This window comes from Lepisma saccharinum, chromosome 1 (genome assembly GCF_977018435.1).
Source record: "Lepisma saccharinum chromosome 1, izLepSacc3.1, whole genome shotgun sequence".
In the NCBI taxonomy this organism is placed as follows: domain Eukaryota; kingdom Metazoa; phylum Arthropoda; class Insecta; order Zygentoma; family Lepismatidae; genus Lepisma; species Lepisma saccharinum.
This window is the reverse complement of record NC_139229.1, coordinates 118,035,838-118,059,339: the sequence shown is the minus strand read 5'-3', so window position 1 is coordinate 118,059,339 and position 23,502 is coordinate 118,035,838. Positions and strand designations below refer to the sequence as shown.

The 23,502-nt window shown below is 37.2% G+C and overlaps 1 protein-coding gene across 1 annotated transcript in view; it reads right to left on the bottom strand.

Annotated features, from left to right (window-relative positions):
• Nucleotides 1–23,502, bottom strand: part of LOC145987116 (uncharacterized) — a 77,090-nt gene that overhangs the window by 33,406 nt on the left and 20,182 nt on the right. The window contains exons 3-5 of the mRNA XM_083121602.1: nucleotides 19,735–19,870; nucleotides 6,837–6,987; nucleotides 3,546–3,705 (exon numbers count right to left, since the gene is read on the bottom strand). Coding sequence (XP_082977728.1) covers nucleotides 3,546–3,705; nucleotides 6,837–6,987; nucleotides 19,735–19,870 — 447 coding nt within the window. The remainder of the gene's footprint in view (nucleotides 1–3,545; nucleotides 3,706–6,836; nucleotides 6,988–19,734; nucleotides 19,871–23,502) is intronic.

Here is a 23,502-nt window from a genome sequence, read left to right as displayed (position 1 = left end):
TGACGTTTTTACATCAATTCATGATCATCACATTGTGAAAAACGGACTGAATGAAAATGGTGATGGACAATGTGCCTACTATTTATTTTGCCGTTGGGTGTACATAAGATTTTAAATCGAAGGAGGCAATTGCTTCTCTGTGCACCCCCTGCAGGTGCCCTTGGCCGTCAATGTTTGCGTCCCCCCCATATTTGTCCCTAATAGGGCGCAAATAATATCACGGGGCGCCAAGGCATTCTCTCTTTCACAACTTTTTTCATTTAGATCATTCGGCACCCATGGCCGACTCGCGCCGCCACCTGTCTACGGCTCTGAACTTGACGAAAGAGAGAAAAGTAGGCATTGCGAGCGAAGCGAGCAAGAAAATTTTACGAAATGTACTTTTATTTGCATAAAATTTAAAATCGAAGGGGGTAATTCTCCTCTGTGCCCCCTGCAGGTGCCCTTGGCCGTCAATGTTTGTCGCCCTTGCCCCACCTAGAATTGACTTCCGTCGAAGGTTGGTGGGGGGGGGGACAATTCTCCCCCGCCCCCCTGTGGTTGCGCCACTGCTTTATGCATAGTAAGGCTAATCGGGATTGGGGGATGGCCAGATCCGGATCCTGGCGGATCCGAAATCCGGATCCGGTTGGTTCCGGATCCTAAAGATCCGGATCCTGAAATTTTTCGGATCCGGATCCGCGGATCCGGAATTTTCAGATCCGGATCCGGATCCGGTACTTTCGGATCCGGATCCGTTTTGCCATCCCACATGCGCTTCTTTGGAAAGTAAGAATGTGTGTATAACATATTGTTACATGCTAATATACATATATATATAATATACATACATACACACATATATATAGTGTGTGTGTGCCCGTGCGCGATTTGTAATTAATTAATACATTTACAAGGGAGGTCTAAGTCTCCCCTTCCGATTTCCATGAAACTTGACAGGTGTATAGAGGCCCCCCCTCAAATGTCAAGATGTGGAGAAATTGTGGGGATCTGACCCCGAAACCACGTAAATATAGGCATAGGAAGAAACAGGGGGCATAGGGGCTCTCTATACACGTGTCAAATTTCATGGGAATTGGAGGGGGACACAGGGGTCAGATTATCCCCACGTCAAATTGTCCTCATCTTGACATTTGAGGCGGGTTTTGCCCCCTAAAACAGTTTTTTAGCCGAAACAAAAAAAAAACGAATTTCTTCCTTTGGGCCCCTCTATACACCTGCCACGTTTCATGGAAATCGGAGGGGAACACAGGGGTCAGATCCCCACTTCAATTTGTCCTCATCTTGACATTTGAGGGGAGGTTGCCCCCTAGAACAGATTTTTAGCCGAAACAAAAAAACACGTATTTCTTCATTTGGGCCCGTTTATACACACACCTGCCAAGTTTCATGGAAATCGGAGGGGGACACAGGGGTCAGATCCCCACTTCAATTTGTCCTCATCTTGACAATTGAGTGGGTTTTGCCCTGTAAAACCGTTTTTTACCTCAAACAAAAAAAAACACGTATTTCTTCCTTTGGGCCCCACTATACACCTGCCACGTTTCATGGAAATCGGAGGGGAACACAGGGGTCAGATCCCCACTTCAATTTGTCCTCATCTTGACATTTGAGGGGAGATTGCCCTGTAAAACCGTTTTTTACCTGAAACAAAAAAAACACGTATTTCTTCATTTGGGCCCGTTTATACACACACCTGCCAAGTTTCATGGAAATCGGAGGGGGACACAGGGGTCAGATCCCGACTTCAATTTGTCCTCATCTTGACAATTGAGTGGGTTTTGCCCTGTAAAACCGTTTTTTACCTGAAACAAAAAAAACACGTATTTCTTCCTTTGGGCCCCACTATATACCTGCCAAGTTTCATAGAAATCGGAGGGACACAGGGGTCAGATCCTCACTTCAATTTGTCCTCATCTTGACATTTGAGGGGGTTTTGCCCCCTAAAACAGTTTTTTTAGCTGAAACAAAAAAAAAACCACGTATTTCTTCATTTGGGCCCGTTTATACACACACCTGCCAAGTATCATGGAAATCGGAGGGGGACACAGGGGTCAGATCGTCACTTCAATTTGTCCTCATCTCTACATTTGAGGGGGTTTTGCCCCATAAAACAGTTTTTTAGCTGATACAAAAAACAGGTGTTTCTTCCATTGCGCCCCACTATACACCTGCAAGGTTTCATGGAAATCGGAGGTACACAGGGGTCAGATCCTTACTTCAATTTGTCCTCATCTAGACATTTGAGGGGGTTTTGCCCCCTAAAACAGTTTTTTAGCTGAAACAAAAAAACACGTATTTCTTCCTTTGGTCCCCACTATACGCCTGCCAAGTTTCATGGAAATCGGAGGGGGACACTTAGATAACCTCCCTTGTTACTTTTACACTTTGTAATTATTTAACACTGCATATATTATAATGTTTTATTTTAATTTGTAAAACTGTAACTGTAGAACAATTGTATAATTTTTGTATAAAATTTCTATCTTGTTATATGTGTTAAAGGTTTCATCCTGGAATGGAATGTCTCAGATTTATGTGTTTCCATTTCCAATACATTCGAATGAATACATATTCGTTTCAGGGGCATTTACAAAATCACCTCTGACATTTTTTGTTAAACAAGTACGATTTTTTTGTGCACGAGTGTGTTAGCCGATGCGTAGCAAAGTATTTTAGGAACAACATTTGAAAAAAATTCTTGTAGGACTAACTAATAAAAATTTTCTTTGTAATCGAAGATCATAATACCTTTTAAGGTGTGGTAATATTATAATGGGATTGAGATACGAAACTCTCGGATCCGGCTCCAGATCCGAAACTTTCGGATCCGGATCCATATCCGGAACTCTCGGTTCCGGATATAGGTCCGGAACTCTCGGATCCGGATCCAGATCCGGAACTTTCGGATCCGGATCTAGATCCGAAACTTTCAGACCCGGATCCGGATCCGGAATTTTCGGATCCGGATCCGGATCCGGATCCAGATCCGTAACTTTTGGATCCAGATCCGGATCCGGATCTGAACGGATCCGTTTGGCCATCCCTAGACTGGAGCTACAGTTTAAAGTGGGATCGAACCACTATGTGCCTCCACCGGGTGTCGAACCCAAGACCCCTTTATTACAAGCCGATGACGCTACCACTACGCATCGGGAAGGCCGATTGCTACTAATTAATTTACTTTCCAATTACTAGAAACACAATATATGACTTATCCATAAATAATAATCTAGATACCCGGTTGATATGTCTGCAAAAGTCACATAATAAATTAATTCAATTATTTTTCCAATATATCAAAGTCTCGAATATTAAGTCGTGGTCTCATTTCGGTCTCTTTTTAGGCCCTCTCGGCACCATCCATATTAAGAAACGTTATTCGCCTTGATATGGTCTAGGCAATGTCAAGTTTGTCGATAACATAAGCTGTCACCCTATATATATTACATTGTTGTGAAACGTTGACAAAAATTTTGATCATGGCCTATCTCAATATATCACATTGAACGTACGAAAACATGTTGTGATTTAATCGTCCTTACATATGTTAACAACTATCCTCTTCACGCCAAGCATGGCTGTTTTCATTTTGTTAAGCACAGTCTTAATCGAGTTCATCACCTTCTGCATGGCCTTCCGGAGGGCAACAAACGGTTGCTTCATCAGGTTAATGATCTGACGTGCAGCGTTCTTAAGTTGTTCCTGGAAAAAAAAAATCGCAAATCGAATTTTATATTTTTTTGTGTGTGTCTACTTGTAGATAAGGTAAGTATCAATAATTTCAACATTCCTACTAGACGCACCTTGTCTATATTGGACAAGAACATACTAAACATTTCTTTAAATTCGTTCACCTCTTCCATTTACACATGCCATAATGAAACAAAATCCGAGAAAATGTCCTCAAATAAAACACTAAAATTAAATTGTGTACTACGTATTAGTTGAAAATAACTTGATTGATTTGCTTTATTTTACTTCGCTTTTTGTTCTACTTTTGGCTAATTTGCGAAGATGGGGATGAGTGATGATATGATGAATGGGGACTCGCAAACATCCACGCCCAGGCCGGGATTCGAAGCGCCGTGCTAAACACTCCGCCACGGGGGCCGGCTAATTGAAAATAACTCTCAATAAGTATCTTATCTCCACTAAAGTTCATGGCGCAATACTCCGTTGAGGACTGGGGTCTGTCAAGCAGCATTTCGTTGGATGACGCGTGGTAAGTGCATCAAGTCCCATGGTTGTTTTTTTTTATTCTGGTTTGATTTAATTTTGATTTGATTTATTGTTTTAAGTCCACTTTATGCACAGTAAGGCTAATCTGGACTGGAACTACAGTTTAAAGTGGGATCCGAACCACTATGCCTCCACCGGGTATCGAACCCGAGACCCCTTGATTACAAGGCGACGACGCTACCACTGCGCCATCGAGGAGGCCCCATTCTGGTTTGACCAGAGTCCACTACTAAATAGCTGCCCATTTACCCTCAAGATGTATCCAACCCGGGGCCGATCGTACCAAAGGTGAGAGTGCTAATCTTTCGGTTACGCGGGAGTTCACTTACTATATCAAAGAATTAATTGCTTACGAACTTCGAGTGTTTTACATCTTGTAAACACAAAAAATTAGGGATCTCTGATGTTGGTTTCTTTTGTATGATTATCTTACGTCCAAGGCTTACAAGCATTGTGGCCTGCAGAGAATTTCTACGGGTTAAAAACAACAAATGTCCTGAACTAATGTACTGAAAATGTAAAGTTAACAGGTTATTGTAAGAAAGACATGTTTCGAGAGAGAAAGGAAGATAGAATAAAAGAGAGAGAAAAATCTTTATTCTTCTATTCGGGAAGAATTATTTCTAGATTCCTGGACACAAACGTTATTGTCGATTGTGTCCCGAAAATCCGAAACATATATCAACTCTGACACACTCACATATCCGTGACTTACCGCATATTAACGTCCTTCTAAAAGATATTCGTATTATTTATGTAAATATTATTAAATTTCATTTCGTAAAATTATATTATTTAATAAATTGTGAACTTGTTAAAGTTGAAAATTTGTACATTTGAAAGAATTGTGAAATCTTAACAAATATGAATATTATGGCGGATTCTTCTCCGATATGAGTGATAATTCAAAGAGCGGTTTTAGGTTTTTATAATCACACACATACATTGGTAGGTAGTAGGTTCCAAAGATATGTCAGGTCAAATGCTAAAATACAACATTAAAAATGACATAACGTTCCTTTTGGTCATATCTCCCTCCCATTCGATATTTCTTGTCACGCCACTGCCAGCAACCCGAAGAGTCTGATCAGATAGTGTAAAAGTAACTCATACTGAAAGTATAATGTAACATTGAGCAGTACAATGAAGAAGTACGCCTATTACTTCTACAGGGTGGCTCAATAAGTCACTTAACACCCTCAGTGCAAGGCCACTGCGGCATGGAATGTGAAAATGGCGATGACCAATCATTGCCTGGTCAAGGGGGAACCACATTGACGCCACCCACACGGTCGGCGGCCATCTTGATGTCCGCCATCTTGAATTCAACTTCAGAATTATAAATAGGAAGGGGGTCGTGCGACATATCAAAATGGGCTAGAATGTCACGAGAAATGCAATGGTGAAGGTTTTTTCGACGTATCTTTAACCAATAAAAAGTTATGACTGAATTCTTGTACCAATTTGCTCCTTTTCGAGGTGTTAGAAAAATGCCTTAAAATTTGTTTAGCGCTTCGGTAATGCATAGAGATCAAAGTGACGTCTATGGAGAGACGTTCGCATGCCATTGCACATTATTTTAATCGGATACATCCATGAAGAGCTGTGCATTATGAATGGTTGTCGCGAACAATTTACAGTGTGACGCTTCCATTGAATTAAAAGTCCTTCACAGTGACAAGGCTAATGTTTATGTTCATAAGGAAGTTCATAAACAGAATATGTGACCCTTGTCATCTGATAACTAACTTTGGACAAAAACAGGTTCATAACGTTCCCATAAGTGTTCTGGTGTTCTTCCCTATTGAAAAAACTCTGTAAAAAGTACCTTCTTCCACAACCAAGGATGAAAGAACCTGTTTATTTAACAAATCAAAGTAGCCCAAGCATTTAAGGTTCCGTTGATGGAAAATTGACTAACCAATCGTGTTCCACACAGCACGCCACACCATTAACTTACCAACACTAACCATTCAGCTTTGATCTGTCGAAAATGGGTTATCAGATAAAAAGCATCGAATATTCTGTTTATGAACTTCCTTATGAACATAAACATTAGCCTTGTCACTGTGAAGGACTTTTAATTCAATGGAAGCGTCACACTGTAAATTGTTCGCGACAACCATTCATAATGCACAGCTCTTCATGGATGTATCCGATTAAAATAATGTGCAATGGCATGCGAACTTCTCTCCATAGACGTCACTTTGATCTCGATGCATTACCGATGCGCTAAACAAATTTTAAGGCATTTTTCTAACACCTCGAAAAGGAGCAAATTGGTACAAGAATTCAGTCATAACTTTTTACTGGTTAAAGATACGTCAAAAAAAACCTTCACCATTGTATGTCTCGTGAAATTCTAGCCCATTTTGATATGTCGCACGACCCCCTTCCCATTTAAAATTCTGAAGTTGAATTCAAGATGGCCGCCGACCGTGTGGGTGGCGTCAATGTGGTTCCCCCTTGGCCAGGCAATGATTGGTCATCGCCATTTTCACATTCCATGCCGCAGTGGCCTTGTACTGAGGGTGTTAAGTGACTTATTGAGCCACCCTGTATATTTGAAAGTCATATGCAATGAATTTATTTACCTGGCCACAAGCCAGTGATTCCGAAATCACCCGTGTGTTGCGCACAATGTTCTTTCCTGGACCTGTCAAAGTCAGTATAAACGTGTAGGCAATCAGTGCTTGGCGACCTCTCTTAGAAAAGATCTGGGGCAAGACCAGGAACACGATGGACCTGTGAAAGGAAGCATCGAAAATAAGTTTTAGGATATAATTATACCAAAAGTATCCACTACAAAGAAACAATATTATTACTGTGCCCATGAAACCAAAACATGATCATGTAGAGTGTGCGGGATCTAGTTTTCCCGAATGAACATGATGTCAGGATTCTGGAAATATACATAGCTATATTTTTCAATTTCCCGCATTACAAGTATCAGGATCTTCAGAGAAAATCATCCCCAGTGCAGAAATCCGAAACAAACCGGCGTGAAGTTTCATGTAGAACTTGGGGAATTCCCGCAATTTCGGAAAACCCTGAATATTTTCTGTCCCATTCCCAATAGTTTCCAGATTTACAGGGAACTCTCAGGCATTTCTTGAATGTCGATAGCGATACATACTTTTTCCCTATCCTGATCACATTCCGGCAATGTACCTCTAGATTAGAAGGCTAAACGTAAGTGTACATGTGCAATTTTGTACTTTCTTCCTGCCCCTCTTTGAAAAAGGGGGAACGTTTACGAAAAATTTAAATGGGAGAAGGATACTTGAAGGACTACTTGCTTGATATCGTCCCTTATTTTCAAACAAATTTGTAGGTATAATTTAATTTTTGCGGGTAAGCAGGTTTAGAATTGAATTTAGTTCAGAAGGATCTTTTTTCCCCCAAGAATATCTACTGTATGTTATGGTTATAACTTCGCTTTATCTCTGAGTTAACCCCGACGATAAGGATCAATGATCATGAAATGAATGAAACAATGGTGACTCGTGACTTTTTCGGAGTGTAGGAAGAAATCATGGTAAACCGAGGAAGCTTTGAAAAATGCGTTCAATTACATTCACACGTATCGCTTGTACTGTCCTTTGCATTTAGAATGTTAGCTGCAGGCCTATGCTCAAGGTAGGGCAAGGGGCCCTTGCTCCTCACTTTGAACTTTGAAATATTTAGTAGTATCAAAAATACTTAAGAGCTAACAATAGACCCTTTAATTGACATTAATGGCTTTTTAATTCAGTTTCGAGGGGTGACGCTATTGTTAATTAATCAAGTGCCACGTGCCGGGGGTGGAGGAGGAGATGAGTCATCGATGACTCATGCACACGTGTGAGTTTGAAATTAATGGTTTTCCATTAGTGCACAAAAGACACTATTATGTATTCCGTTTTCGACCTAAGCTAACACTATTGTTGTATTTTATTAATGCGTTTCTGCCGGATATGAGTCATGGGTGCTTTATGCACACGTGGGATCTTGGAATTAATGGTTTTTTGCCATTAAGGTACAAAAGACACTATTATGGAGTTCGTTTTCGGACTATTCTAACACTATTGTTGTATTTTATTAATGCGTTTCTGCCGGATATGAGTCATGGGTGCTTTATGCACACGTGGGAACTTGGAATTAATGGTTTTTCCATTAATGTACAAAAGACATTTTCGGCCTATTCTAAGGCGTCACGTCCGGCCATTTTGGCGTCGGTGGTGAGTCATATTTGGTATAATTAAGGATCCGGATTTACCCGAATTCAACCGGTGGCGACGCGTTCGATCGGAGGTAGAAGATATTATAACACATGTTCGCTTTAAAGGCGAAGAAATTGAACGATGTAGCCTATATGAAAACGAAGTATGCAGGCAGAAGATATGTTATTAATATTAACCTGTTACGGAAGAACCTGTTATGTGGTTGCATTCATCGGCACCCCCAAACCGCGAGCGTTCATGGACACGCGTGGGGGAAGAAAGGGTCGCCATTGTTACGGCCCCCTTCGCTTGGTCTTCTTCCGAAGTTCAATGGAAGTCAAGTGTCGCCAAATTTTTACACACGAGTATTGATTTTCTTTGAGGTTCCAATTTTATTTGGTGGAAGTAATCTACGCGGTATTTCTGCCGCCTTTCGTAACATTGCAAAGACTATTTGACCAAAACCGTAAGGAATTTGGCTGAACTAGGAACATTCAGTTCCAGTATCTACAAGTTAAAGTGGATAGCAGCCACTATTTGCCCTTATTTCGGGGTTGCGAACCACGGACCATTTGATTATTGCCTTATATACATCAGGATTCACGTAAAATTGACCAGATGTTTTTACTGTTAGGGACAATATTTCGCATTTTTTGTGTATTTTTACTCAGAAAACGCTATTTGAACGATTCAAGCAAGAGTTCGCATGGCAATTTAGACACACAAACTGTGTTTCTTCAACTTTAGCTGAAATTTAGGTTTATTTTTTTACTCTAATATCACAATTTCTTCTATTCAGACAACATTTTTTATTAAATTTTGGACTCACAAAGACATTTTTCAACTTTTAACTTGTTATTTTAAAAGTTTATTTCCATTTTTTACTCTAATATCACAATTTCTTCTATTCAGGCAACATTTTTTATTAAATTTTGGACTCACAAAGACATTTTTCAACTTTTAACTTGCTATTTTAAAAGTTTATTTCCATTTTTACTCTAATATCACAATTTCATCTATTCTGGCAGGAGTGTTTATTCCAGTTTAGACTTGCAAAGATAATTTTTTCAACTTCTTTTATTAATTTTTCTATTTATTGCCTTTTGTATCTTATATTTATTAATTCTTAACTTTGAGTTTTGTTCTTTATTTAAAGAATTTCTCTAATCACTAAGGAAGAAGTACTTTTAAGTAAAACTGTACCCACAAACTTTATTATTACTATTATTATTATTATTATTATTGTTGTTGTTTTTTGTTTTGATGTAGTTGTTGAATCTTGTTGTTGTTGTTAGGGTTTATTGACTTCCACTACGCTATTTTTGGTTTGCTTCGTAGGAAAGTTTGTTTATTTTAGAGTTTCCTCGGTATTTTCTTACTGTTAGGGTAGGTAAAGTTTCTTAAATATATGAGTAGGGTTCCATATATTCTTGTTCTTGCATGTTTTTCATATGATGTGATCACAACAACTCTCCAAGTGCTTTTACTGCATGTTTCCATTTTTATTGAGGCTTAGTGATTCCTAGAGCCACTTTATGCATGAGAGAAAGCTTGAAAATTTCGATCTCAGATAGCCGTCAACCTTATGTCAGAGTATTTTCGAGTATATTTTAGACTTATTATGGGGCAGTAGAATATCACGCCTTGCTTATTTTTTAAGTATGTTGCGCAGTTATTGTATTTTTGCTTTTGCTTTCTAGATAAACTGTATGAAATGTTTAATATTTGTACTTTTCTTTGCACTTATAAGAGGCCAAACTTTTACTGTAACTAAAATTATTATGTCTCTAAGCACTGAAACCCCTTTACCAAGAGTACTATAACTGAATGTTTATTAATATTGTTTCTTTCATCCCTTAAATATAACTACTTAACAATATAATGACAAATCACAGGACAAGACGATGTTAGCAGATGACTACGTGGCTCTTAAGTCCACCTGCCAAACTTTTCTTACCATGCTATTTACCCTTATAGTCTTTTATTCGGGGTACGTTTCAAGTACTACTTGACTTTTTGAGTGTTTGATTAACACCAGGGGTTATTTGTATCTGTTATGCTGTATTATTTGAGGCTTCTATTTTTTTATTCTACAATCACTATATGTCCCTGAGAACTAAATTTCCACTGACTGAAGCTTAAAGCTTACGCTCTACAGCATGTTGAATGGTTAAGCACTGGTCAATATGAATTTTACAGAGGCTAGTAGGAGGCATAGGAACACACGCCAGAGCCTTATTAGCATGCAAGAAGCATTTTCAGGGAGTACTACGAGGAAACGAAGTTGATTTTTTGAGTGATTTACCAGTTACACAGCCAATATTTGCTATTTCAAGTAACTACAGGTACCAAAACATTTTACAGCCCAACACTAACTAGACTTCAATTTATATTTTATTAGGTGCTAAATGTAGCAAGAACACTAATTGTACATACTTTTGAGAATCCAACTATTTCAGGATTTTTTCTATGTAAGCATATTTTTATTGATTACTAACTTTAACAGACCAATCAGGAAGACGCCAAAATTCACTAAACTTAGTACTATAGTGTATGTGATTGCATGAAAAGTAGAAATTATAACAACCACAAGATTTCGCTTTTTTTGCTTTTGGGACTAATCGTGACGCTGAGGATGAATGGATGGCCAAAAATCTTAAGGACTGGATGTATTTTACCACTACAGACGCCTATGTAGAAACACTAGAGTACTGTTAGCTTTCAAAATTGAGGTTATACTGTACTGTTTTTTAAATATTTCGTATTTGGCACGCTTAACAAGTTACATTTATATCCATTTCAGGACAAATATTGCTAAAACTCTCAAATTAATGTGTACAACTTTATATTTCTGCTATCAAAGGAATTAACAACCCTATTTTACAAACAAAGGGTATTGTTTACACTTTATTTACTTCAATCTGAGACTAATATTTTACAGTAATTGAATCATTCAGCCCTAGTCAATATTTTACTGCATCAGAAAGTTTGTTATTAATCTAATAAGTATGCTATTTTGTGCTATTCTAACGCAAAAGTTGTTTAATTCACTGGTTATAATGCAAACTTTTGCACAATTTCGATATATTCACTACCTTCAAACCAAACAATTGTACTTATTTAGCGCATTTCATTTATATTTCTTGTAATTAACTTATGTTTCTTATAATTAACAATCTAAACTAATTACTTTGGCATGTTAAAAACCTTATTTTTTACTATTTCCTATTCTATCAGGTTCTATATTGCTGTTTTTATCAATTTATGTAAGACCACACTCTGGTAAATGCCTATATATTCTCTTTTATACACACGCACGCATGCTACACACACACTCACACACACACACACACACATTTACACACTTATACGAACATACATCTGACGTTTTTCAATATTTTGCTATGAAGTTTGCATCCACGCTATTCAATCAAGGGCAGGCAATGTAGTATTTATGAGTATTAGTAATCCAAAAGTGGTGTTTTTGGTGTCCAAGTTCAGATGAGAGTCTGCTATGTGCCTTTTGCAGGGGATTGCATGTGAAGTGTATCCATATTGAGCATTATTGAGTGTGTATGCTTCCAAGTTTTGCTGTTATTTTCCTATAATTCTGCGAGACTGTAGAGAGTTCTCCCTTTTCAACCAGTTTTCTTTCATTGATTGGATACTTTTTGGGAACTTAGCAGTTTTTTATGTTATGAAGCAGATTGTTGTAGAATATTTTGCATGGTCTTTTGTGATATTGAGTGGCTGCTGTAACGGTAGTAAGTATCTTTCCTTTTTGTGTTGATGTTCTTGTGTAGGTTTCCTATTTTCGGTCAAGTTGCAGTAGGGAACTTAGCAGTTTTTTATGTTATGAAGCAGATTGTTGTAGAATATTTTGCATGGTCTTTTGTGATATTGAGTGGGTGCTGTAATGGTAGTAAGTATCTTTCCTTTTTGTGTTGATGTTCTTGTGTAGGTTTCCTATTTTCGGTCAAGTTGCAGTACTTAGAATAATCGCTATTGTCTTATTGATCTACGAAGCTCCTTTGAATAATCATTTGCATGTGACCCTATACTCCACGCTGTACTTTGTTCTGGGAGCTATCTTTTGAAGCCTTGGCATTCTGCTAGTACAGTATTATTATCGTAGAGGTAAATTAGTTCGTGAAAATATGTATTTTTCTGATTAACTATAGTCGCTTAGTTGTTCTTGCAGGTATAAGTAGTTACTGGTGATGTTGTTAATTTTCTATTCGCACGGGCTATGTATGATGTAGCGTATTTGTGTTGGCTGTCCCTTTTATTCCTATGTTGTTGAGTTTCTCCATAAGCATGTCCTGTTTTACTCTATTCTATGCCTTGTTGCTGCTAGATATCTGAGGTATGTTGCTGGTTCATATCTGAGTTAGCTTGTTTGACTATCTATTATTTTTGCTATGGCTGTGGCTATTGATGTCCCTTTCTGAATTCCATGTTGGTTTCTGTTTATCCTTGTTGCTGCTTGTTATCTGAGTTAGGTTGTTTGACTTCAGGACTATCCTTTCTTAACTTTATTGTTGATTGCTTTTTGTTTATTTCCTTATTTGTTTTTATTTGTTTACTGAATCTATTTGTTTTGTGTCTTGTAATATTATTTACTATGGTAAAAAAATTATTTTTAAAAATTGATATTTATCAACATACTTGTATATTTCTTGTTCAGTATTTGTCAAAGTTTAATTTATTTTGTCCGCTATCTTTAGCAAGTAACACTATTTTGAAATTTAATATATAAATTCCTGAAAATTTACTGTAATTTTATATCAACTAACATATTTATTTTAACAATAATAACAAAATTGTACAAAAGTTCAAATAGCAGAAGAATTGTACTCTTAAATTATTAACTTTGAAAAAATAGTATTTTAAAACATTAACTTACATAATCACCACCTAAAGAAAAGGGACTTGAAGGTTTATCTGTAATTTAATTGTACTTTTAAAACATTAACTTTGTAAAAAATTGTACTTTTAAAACATTAACTTTGTAAAAATTGTACTTTTAAAACATTCACTTTGAAAAAAATGTACTTTTACACCAGAAATAATCAAATATATGGGAAAGAAGGAGAAGTTCTGTTGCTCAGAATAATAAATGTGGGATGGAAGGAAAATAATTTTGTTACTATAGTAAATAATATTACAAGACACAAAACAAATAGATTCAGTAAACAAATAAAAACAAATAAGGAAATAAACAAAAAAGCAATCAACAATAAAGTTAAAAAAGGATAGTCCTGAAGTCAAACAACCTAACTCAGATAACAAGCAGCAACAAGGATAAACAGAAACCAACATGGAATTCAGAAAGGGACATCAATAGCCACAGCCATAGCAAAAATAATAGATAGTCAAACAAGCTAACTCAGATATGAACCAGCAACATACCTCAGATATCTAGCAGCAACAAGGCATAGAATAGAGTAAAACAGGACATGCTTATGGAGAAACTCAACAACATAGGAATAAAAGGGACAGCCAACACAAATACGCTACATCATACATAGCCCGTGCGAATAGAAAATTAACAACATCACCAGTAACTACTTATACCTGCAAGAACAACTAAGCGACTATAGTTAATCAGAAAAATACATATTTTCACGAACTAATTTACCTCTACGATAATAATGCTGTACTAGCAGAATGCCAAGGCTTCAAAAGATAGCTCCCAGAACAAAGTACAGCGTGGAGTATAGGGTCACATGCAAATGATTATTCAAAGGAGCTTCGTAGATCAATAAGAGAATAGCGATTATTCTAAGTACTGCAACTTGACCGAAAATAGGAAACCTACACAAGAACATCAACACAAAAAGGAAAGATACTTACTACCGTTACAGCAGCCACTCAATATCACAAAAGACCATGCAAAATATTCTACAACAATCTGCTTCATAACATAAAAAACTGCTAAGTTCCCAAAAAGTATCCAATCAATGAAAGAAAACTGGTTGAAAAGGGAGAACTCTCTACAGTCTCGCAGAATTATAGGAAAATAACAGCAAAACTTGGAAGCATACACACTCAATAATGCTCAATATGGATACACTTCACATGCAATCCCCTGCAAAAGGCACATAGCAGACTCTCATCTGAACTTGGACACCAAAAACACCACTTTTGGATTACTAATACTCATAAATACTACATTGCCTGCCCTTGATTGAATAGCGTGGATGCAAACTTCATAGCAAAATATTGAAAAACGTCAGATGTATGTTCGTATAAGTGTGTAAATGTGTGTGTGTGTGTGTGTGAGTGTGTGTGTAGCATGCGTGCGTGTGTATAAAAGAGAATATATAGGCATTTACCAGAGTGTGGTCTTACATAAATTGATAAAAACAGCAATATAGAACCTGATAGAATAGGAAATAGTAAAAAATAAGGTTTTTAACATGCCAAAGTAATTAGTTTAGATTGTTAATTATAAGAAACATAAGTTAATTACAAGAAATATAAATGAAATGCGCTAAATAAGTACAATTGTTTGGTTTGAAGGTAGTGAATATATCGAAATTGTGCAAAAGTTTGCATTATAACCAGTGAATTAAACAACTTTTGCGTTAGAATAGCACAAAATAGCATACTTATTAGATTAATAACAAACTTTCTGATGCAGTAAAATATTGACTAGGGCTGAATGATTCAATTACTGTAAAATATTAGTCTCAGATTGAAGTAAATAAAGTGTAAACAATACCCTTTGTTTGTAAAATAGGGTTGTTAATTCCTTTGATAGCAGAAATATAAAGTTGTACACATTAATTTGAGAGTTTTAGCAATATTTGTCCTGAAATGGATATAAATGTAACTTGTTAAGCGTGCCAAATACGAAATATTTAAAAAACAGTACAGTATAACCTCAATTTTGAAAGCTAACAGTACTCTAGTGTTTCTACATAGGCGTCTGTAGTGGTAAAATACATCCAGTCCTTAAGATTTTTGGCCATCCATTCATCCTCAGCGTCACGATTAGTCCCAAAAGCAAAAAAAGCGAAATCTTGTGGTTGTTATAATTTCTACTTTTCATGCAATCACATACACTATAGTACTAAGTTTAGTGAATTTTGGCGTCTTCCTGATTGGTCTGTTAAAGTTAGTAATCAATAAAAATATGCTTACATAGAAAAAATCCTGAAATAGTTGGATTCTCAAAAGTATGTACAATTAGTGTTCTTGCTACATTTAGCACCTAATAAAATATAAATTGAAGTCTAGTTAGTGTTGGGCTGTAAAATGTTTTGGTACCTGTAGTTACTTGAAATAGCAAATATTGGCTGTGTAACTGGTAAATCACTCAAAAAATCAACTTCGTTTCCTCGTAGTACTCCCTGAAAATGCTTCTTGCATGCTAATAAGGCTCTGGCGTGTGTTCCTATGCCTCCTACTAGCCTCTGTAAAATTCATATTGACCAGTGCTTAACCATTCAACATGCTGTAGAGCGTAAGCTTTAAGCTTCAGTCAGTGGAAATTTAGTTCTCAGGGACATATAGTGATTGTAGAATAAAAAAATAGAAGCCTCAAATAATACAGCATAACAGATACAAATAACCCCTGGTGTTAATCAAACACTCAAAAAGTCAAGTAGTACTTGAAACGTACCCCGAATAAAAGACTATAAGGGTAAATAGCATGGTAAGAAAAGTTTGGCAGGTGGACTTAAGAGCCACGTAGTCATCTGCTAACATCGTCTTGTCCTGTGATTTGTCATTATATTGTTAAGTAGTTATATTTAAGGGATGAAAGAAACAATATTAATAAACATTCAGTTATAGTACTCTTGGTAAAGGGGTTTCAGTGCTTAGAGACATAATAATTTTAGTTACAGTAAAAGTTTGGCCTCTTATAAGTGCAAAGAAAAGTACAAATATTAAACATTTCATACAGTTTATCTAGAAAGCAAAAGCAAAAATACAATAACTGCGCAACATACTTAAAAAATAAGCAAGGCGTGATATTCTACTGCCCCATAATAAGTCTAAAATATACTCGAAAATACTCTGACATAAGGTTGACGGCTATCTGAGATCGAAATTTTCAAGCTTTCTCTCATGCATAAAGTGGCTCTAGGAATCACTAAGCCTCAATAAAAATGGAAACATGCAGTAAAAGCACTTGGAGAGTTGTTGTGATCACATCATATGAAAAACATGCAAGAACAAGAATATATGGAACCCTACTCATATATTTAAGAAACTTTACCTACCCTAACAGTAAGAAAATACCGAGGAAACTCTAAAATAAACAAACTTTCCTACGAAGCAAACCAAAAATAGCGTAGTGGAAGTCAATAAACCCTAACAACAACAACAAGATTCAACAACTACATCAAAACAAAAAACAACAACAATAATAATAATAATAATAATAGTAATAATAAAGTTTGTGGGTACAGTTTTACTTAAAAGTACTTCTTCCTTAGTGATTAGAGAAATTCTTTAAATAAAGAACAAAACTCAAAGTTAAGAATTAATAAATATAAGATACAAAAGGCAATAAATAGAAAAATTAATAAAAGAAGTTGAAAAAATTATCTTTGCAAGTCTAAACTGGAATAAACACTCCTGCCAGAATAGATGAAATTGTGATATTAGAGTAAAAATGGAAATAAACTTTTAAAATAGCAAGTTAAAAGTTGAAAAATGTCTTTGTGAGTCCAAAATTTAATAAAAAATGTTGCCTGAATAGAAGAAATTGTGATATTAGAGTAAAAAATGGAAATAAACTTTTAAAATAACAAGTTAAAAGTTGAAAAATGTCTTTGTGAGTCCAAAATTTAATAAAAAATGTTGTCTGAATAGAAGAAATTGTGATATTAGAGTAAAAAAATAAACCTAAATTTCAGCTAAAGTTGAAGAAACACAGTTTGTGTGTCTAAATTGCCATGCGAACTCTTGCTTGAATCGTTCAAATAGCGTTTTCTGAGTAAAAATACACAAAAAATGCGAAATATTGTCCCTAACAGTAAAAACATCTGGTCAATTTTACGTGAATCCTGATGTATATAAGGCAATAATCAAATGGTCCGTGGTTCGCAACCCCGAAATAAGGGCAAATAGTGGCTGCTATCCACTTTAACTTGTAGATACTGGAACTGAATGTTCCTAGTTCAGCCAAATTCCTTACGGTTTTGGTCAAATAGTCTTTGCAATGTTACGAAAGGCGGCAGAAATACCGCGTAGATTACTTCCACCAAATAAAATTGGAACCTCAAAGAAAATCAATACTCGTGTGTAAAAATTTGGCGACACTTGACTTCCATTGAACTTCGGAAGAAGACCAAGCGAAGGGGGCCGTAACAATGGCGACCCTTTCTTCCCCCACGCGTGTCCATGAACGCTCGCGGTTTGGGGGTGCCGATGAATGCAACCACATAACAGGTTCTTCCGTAACAGGTTAATATTAATAACATATCTTCTGCCTGCATACTTCGTTTTCATATAGGCTACATCGTTCAATTTCTTCGCCTTTAAAGCGAACATGTGTTATAATATCTTCTACCTCCGATCGAACGCGTCGCCACCGGTTGAATTCGGGTAAATCCGGATCCTTAATTATACCAAATATGACTCACCACCGACGCCAAAATGGCCGGACGTGACGCCTTAGAATAGGCCGAAAATGTCTTTTGTACATTAATGGAAAAACCATTAATTCCAAGTTCCCACGTGTGCATAAAGCACCCATGACTCATATCCGGCAGAAACGCATTAATAAAATACAACAATAGTGTTAGAATAGTCCGAAAACGAACTCCATAATAGTGTCTTTTGTACCTTAATGGCAAAAAACCATTAATTCCAAGATCCCACGTGTGCATAAAGCACCCATGACTCATATCCGGCAGAAACGCATTAATAAAATACAACAATAGTGTTAGCTTAGGTCGAAAACGGAATACATAATAGTGTCTTTTGTGCACTAATGGAAAACCATTAATTTCAAACTCACACGTGTGCATGAGTCATCGATGACTCATCTCCTCCTCCACCCCCGGCACGTGGCACTTGATTAATTAACAATAGCGTCACCCCTCGAAACTGAATTAAAAAGCCATTAATGTCAATTAAAGGGTCTATTGTTAGCTCTTAAGTATTTTTGATACTACTATATTTAAATGTGAACCTATAAAAACAGACGAAAATAACAAACGATATTTCAGATTTTTCAAGAATTTCGATTTTCTTCTCCCTCCCTGTCGTCGAGTGGGTTCACGATAACAAAAAGTGCTGCTAAAACTTCAAAATTATGCTATTTTTTAAAAAAAATTGTGCTAGGATTTATTATTAATTACCTTTTTTCGGATAATTGTAATTCAGTATCTACTTTTCTAGAGTTTTGAACTTGCGTAACAGTTATGTAATAGCATAAATTTTCCTCCAAAATTGTTTAAAATTGTGCAACAAACAACATGGGTTCAACATAGAACTTAAAAAGGTTTGAGAAAATTGTTTACTTCCAAATTTCCATCGATTTCCTACCACAAAATCTCTTGATGAACTAAATCGGGCAGCATGAAGAAAATATAGAAGATGGATCGCGGCATGGTTGTAAAAGAAGCTTGACGCTGGATCGGATACTCCCTTTCGTTTGAAACATGTCCGCTGGTGAAGTAGAAATAAGATTTGGACATAATATTATTTTAATTTCCTGAAAACATATTCCATTGAATTCGATTTTTCCTCTCCCAGGGACTGGCGTTTGTAGAATATTACTACTATGTCAAAAACAGGGTGCTAAGTGCCAACAAATATCAAACTGTGCTTGTTTTAGTACCATTTCGCTGGGATTGGCAACGCTGATTGAGGAACAACTTGCTGGTTCCTCAGTCCTCGCCGATCGCCGCCCCTCCCTTCAATGGTCCTTCCACCTCTCACCCATCTGTCTGTAGGATAACCGCCGTCTTTCCTGAGCGAGCGGCAGAAAGCCTGTGTCCATCGTCTTTCGGCTGCTGCTGGTGCGTGCGAAAGCAGTCAATTCTTGACAGTAGCTAATCAAAAAAAAGTACAGTACAGTACAAATGAACTGTAGGAAATTCCTCATTTCCTTCCTGGAATGAAGGAATAAGCACAATGTCATGCATTCAAGGAATTCAAGGAATATCATACATGATATCGTCAATTTATAAGTTTTAGAGTTGTAAATATGCTCAAAATTGCATTAGTTAAAAATAATTAGTGAAGAAAACCATATTGCTCATTGCTCCACAATCTCCGCAATACTGATAATACATTTATAATCAAATGAAGAACTAATACTTACCGTATAGTACAGCTGAATGCAAGTCCTAAAGTAAGGATGATTCCAATTATAGAGCAGATAACTGTGGCAGTTGCCAACGCAAGGTTTAGTTGGAAAACAAGAAAGCCGAAGGTGAGGTATGTGAAGAATATACCACCTGCATGAGTTCATACAAAACAATCGTTATTAGAGGCACTAGCAAAAAGTCAGTTAAACAAAAGAATTAAGAAATCTCAATATATATATTATATTTAAGGACTTGCTTCACCTCAGTAAAAATATCTCAAATAAAATGGAAAGGAAAGACAAGTTGCCCATAAGGATGTTAATCTATACTAAGTTTGTTGCTCTCTCTCTCTCTCTCTCTCTCTCTCTCTCTCTCTCTCTCTCTCTCTCTCTCTCTCTCTGTCTCTCTCTCTCAGTTTGTCTTTAGGACTGCTGTCCCTTTTTCTATACTACTATTTCTACGGCTTTTCTTTGACTTCTTCTTTTCTTCTTATCATTCTCTTCCCAGTTTTTCAGTTTTTTGTTTCTCCCTTTCTCTCTTTCACTCTATCCCTCTCTTATTCTCCTCTTTCACTCTCGCATACAATTAAAAAATAGGTCAAAGATTGACACTCGAATGTGGCTTGCTTGATCATAAGTTTTATTAACTAGTTTTCATGTTTAATGAAGTTTGGAGGCATCTCTTGACATCGCTATGCACTGACACGCGGATGCAGTCAAGTAAGCTGAAGGGCCTAATCGAGGGAATACATATGCAAGGGCAACCAATCCTCTTCTGAATTAGCTACTGCTCATTTGTGTTCGAAGTTGATAAACCGTTCAATGCCAAACACACAAAGCGCCGTTATGCAAACATGTCCTATCGTTTTGAAGGAATGTACTAATTGGTAAAAACTGAATACAGCTGACAGCAACGCTCCCTGGAAAGTGAATGTCCAGCTAATGTTACATGCGCGTATTTCTACATGTAATTTCATTGGTTTTAAATTATTATTTTTATTTAATAATATAAAGGACTGGTAATTAATTACAAGTAGAATGGCTAGTACAGGTTCCTTGCAGAAATTTCAAATCCGAGCTTCTTTTTGTGGTCAGGCACGTATCCATGGGGGGGGGAGGTGGGCTTAGGGGCTCTAGCCATCTCCCTTAGTTTTCGGTTTACACTAGATAAAACGAGGTTTTTTGTTTCTTGAGATGTGAAATAAAATAATGTGACGATAATTTAAGGAGAGAAATAATTATCAAGGCAAGACGGAGAATGTTCTACAACCCTGTTGTTCATAATATTGCACGTAAACTTTTCTTGCGCTTTCGGTGTTGTCGCAGCGAACTTCAGCACTATGTAAAGATTGGAAGCTGCGCCACATGTAGGACGATTCGTTGTAATTTTTAATTTCTGGAAAGCGCGAGAGGGAATGTTCTTGAATAAGAGAAGGAGTCGAACTACTGGCAACATCAACGAATACTTTATCTGCGGAACGTTCTAGAATATAATGATGATATAAATACGCGGCTTCAATTTCCAGGTTGATTTGTACAACAGAATCGGTTAATGAGACTTCAGAGGTAAGTGTAACAGTTCATACAGTCGATTAGTGAACAGTCAGTGTCTATTGGTAGCTTATAAGATCTAGTGATTCGAAAATGAAAAGGACTAAATATCATAAAGTAACGAAGTATAGTTCCAGTTCGGGTCCAAAGCTGAAGACATTGACGACAGCGGAACTTCCGGAGCCTCAGTGTAGTGCTAGTTCGGGTCGAGAGCCGAAGAGATCGAATATCTCTCTCTCTCGCTCTCTCTCTCTAAAGTGAATATGTCAGCAGTACCGGGTATTGGAGCGGTTTATTAATAAAGAAATAAGCTGCACAGATCAACTGAAAATCGAAGTTTTGAGTGATGATTTAGTTTGCCGGGATCAAATTTCACGTATGCAGTCCAAGAATTTCATGGCTTAAAAAAAATATTTTGTTTAAACCTACTGGGTTCCACACACACTCAAACACTTAACTACCATGAAGGGACAACCGAAAATTTTATGACTGTAGAGAAGAGAAAGCAAGAAGATGTTGCATATGTTGACATTTTTTAGGAAATTGCAGGTTCTACCAGGACCCGAATTAAGGCTTTGGCATACCGTGATATTGCTCTACCAACTGAACCAACCTTGACTTCGACTTTTTCACTAAAATGTCTACATGTCCTGTGTATGTCAAATCGTAAGATGTTGCCTGTATAACGAACAAGCACAGAAAATAAAGGAAAAAGAAGAAAACTGAGGGACATTCCCACCGGTTGAGGAGACATTTTAGTTCTGTAGTCAACACGAGCTGCCGCTTCGAGGTGACGATGACAGTGGTCTAGATTTCACACCGTATCGCCTGAGGATTTCACAAGTCGGAAGTAGGTTCGTGCGGCCCTTTGTTTCGCTACGGTGTGAAACGTTGCTGTTGATTGTCTTATTCCAAACTACATGTATCGTGAGGCCCTTCGGTCTGAAATCTTCCTAAGTTTTGAAGATGCAAATCACAAAGATGCAAAATTAGGATTTTGTTAGGGTTAGGTGCGAAGGCAGGCGACAGCACCCTAAAGGATAATATCCAAACCTGCAGAACGAAATGATAAGAACTTCTGGTGAGTTGATATTAAAAAAAAATGGGTCCAAGATAAAGAGTGGCATGCCATGGGAGAGGGGTTATGCATACTATTTTTGGTGATCAGTACTCATTTTGCCATTTTTTCGGTCTTTGACGTTCTTTTCTTAAGGAATACTTGGTCAAATGGGCTTATGACCCCAACCAACAGGGCCAACCCTCCCTTTGGCACGTCACTGGAGATAAATGAGTAAGCATTTGATCATATTGGGGGACGAAACAGTAGATGTGTTGGGAACGGATCCAACTGTATCCAATTGGATTCGAGAAGACTTCCTTTGTTTCGTGCCGATATATGACAAGACACAAGACTGACAAAGCTATGACAGTCAATTTTGAACACTTGCGAGTGCTTAGGCCTGAATATGAACAATTTGGTGGGTTTCGTCGGCTTTTATAAGAGCTGCAAATATGGAAGGACGAAACACATCAGTGGTGTTCAGGCTCGAATCAGAGAGAAATATTCGAGAACTGTCTGCGTCCAGTTCGCAGCCCGCAGTTTGAATCTCGCGTTGTCGAGTGGATTGTCCATCCCGTGCATGTGTAACAGCTTCTTTGACGCCTGATGAAAAGAAATGGACAAACACATATACTCAGATGGTTCCAGGTCTTCCCCGATGGCGCAATGGTAGCGTCGTCGCCTTGTAATCAAGGAGTCCCAGGTCCCGATGGAGGCACATAGTGCTTCGGATTCCACATTAAACTGTAGGTTTACTGTTCATAAAGTGGACTTTAAACACCAACTCAATCATAACTCAAATGGTTCTGGCACACAATGTTAATGCATGGAAATAATTTGTCGATAATTCAAATGATTTCATCCAGAATGACAATTGCTATCACAATTGTCTTCAAGGAAAACACTGGTTGCTAACATCCCACCAAGTTTTGTTTTATCAGAACAATAAATGTTATTGGACCACTTCAGCTGGAAATCCAATAACTAAGAAAGTATTCTCCTCCCCCCTCCAGGGACGGCGACAGGGGTGGGCAAACGCCCACCCGAAAATTCCTGTGCCCATCCGATTGCCCACCCAATGAAATTCAATAAATAGTACATATGCTTGGGGATATGTGAATGATTCAATAAATAAAAATAAGTGTATTCTGGTATTCATAACATGTACATTT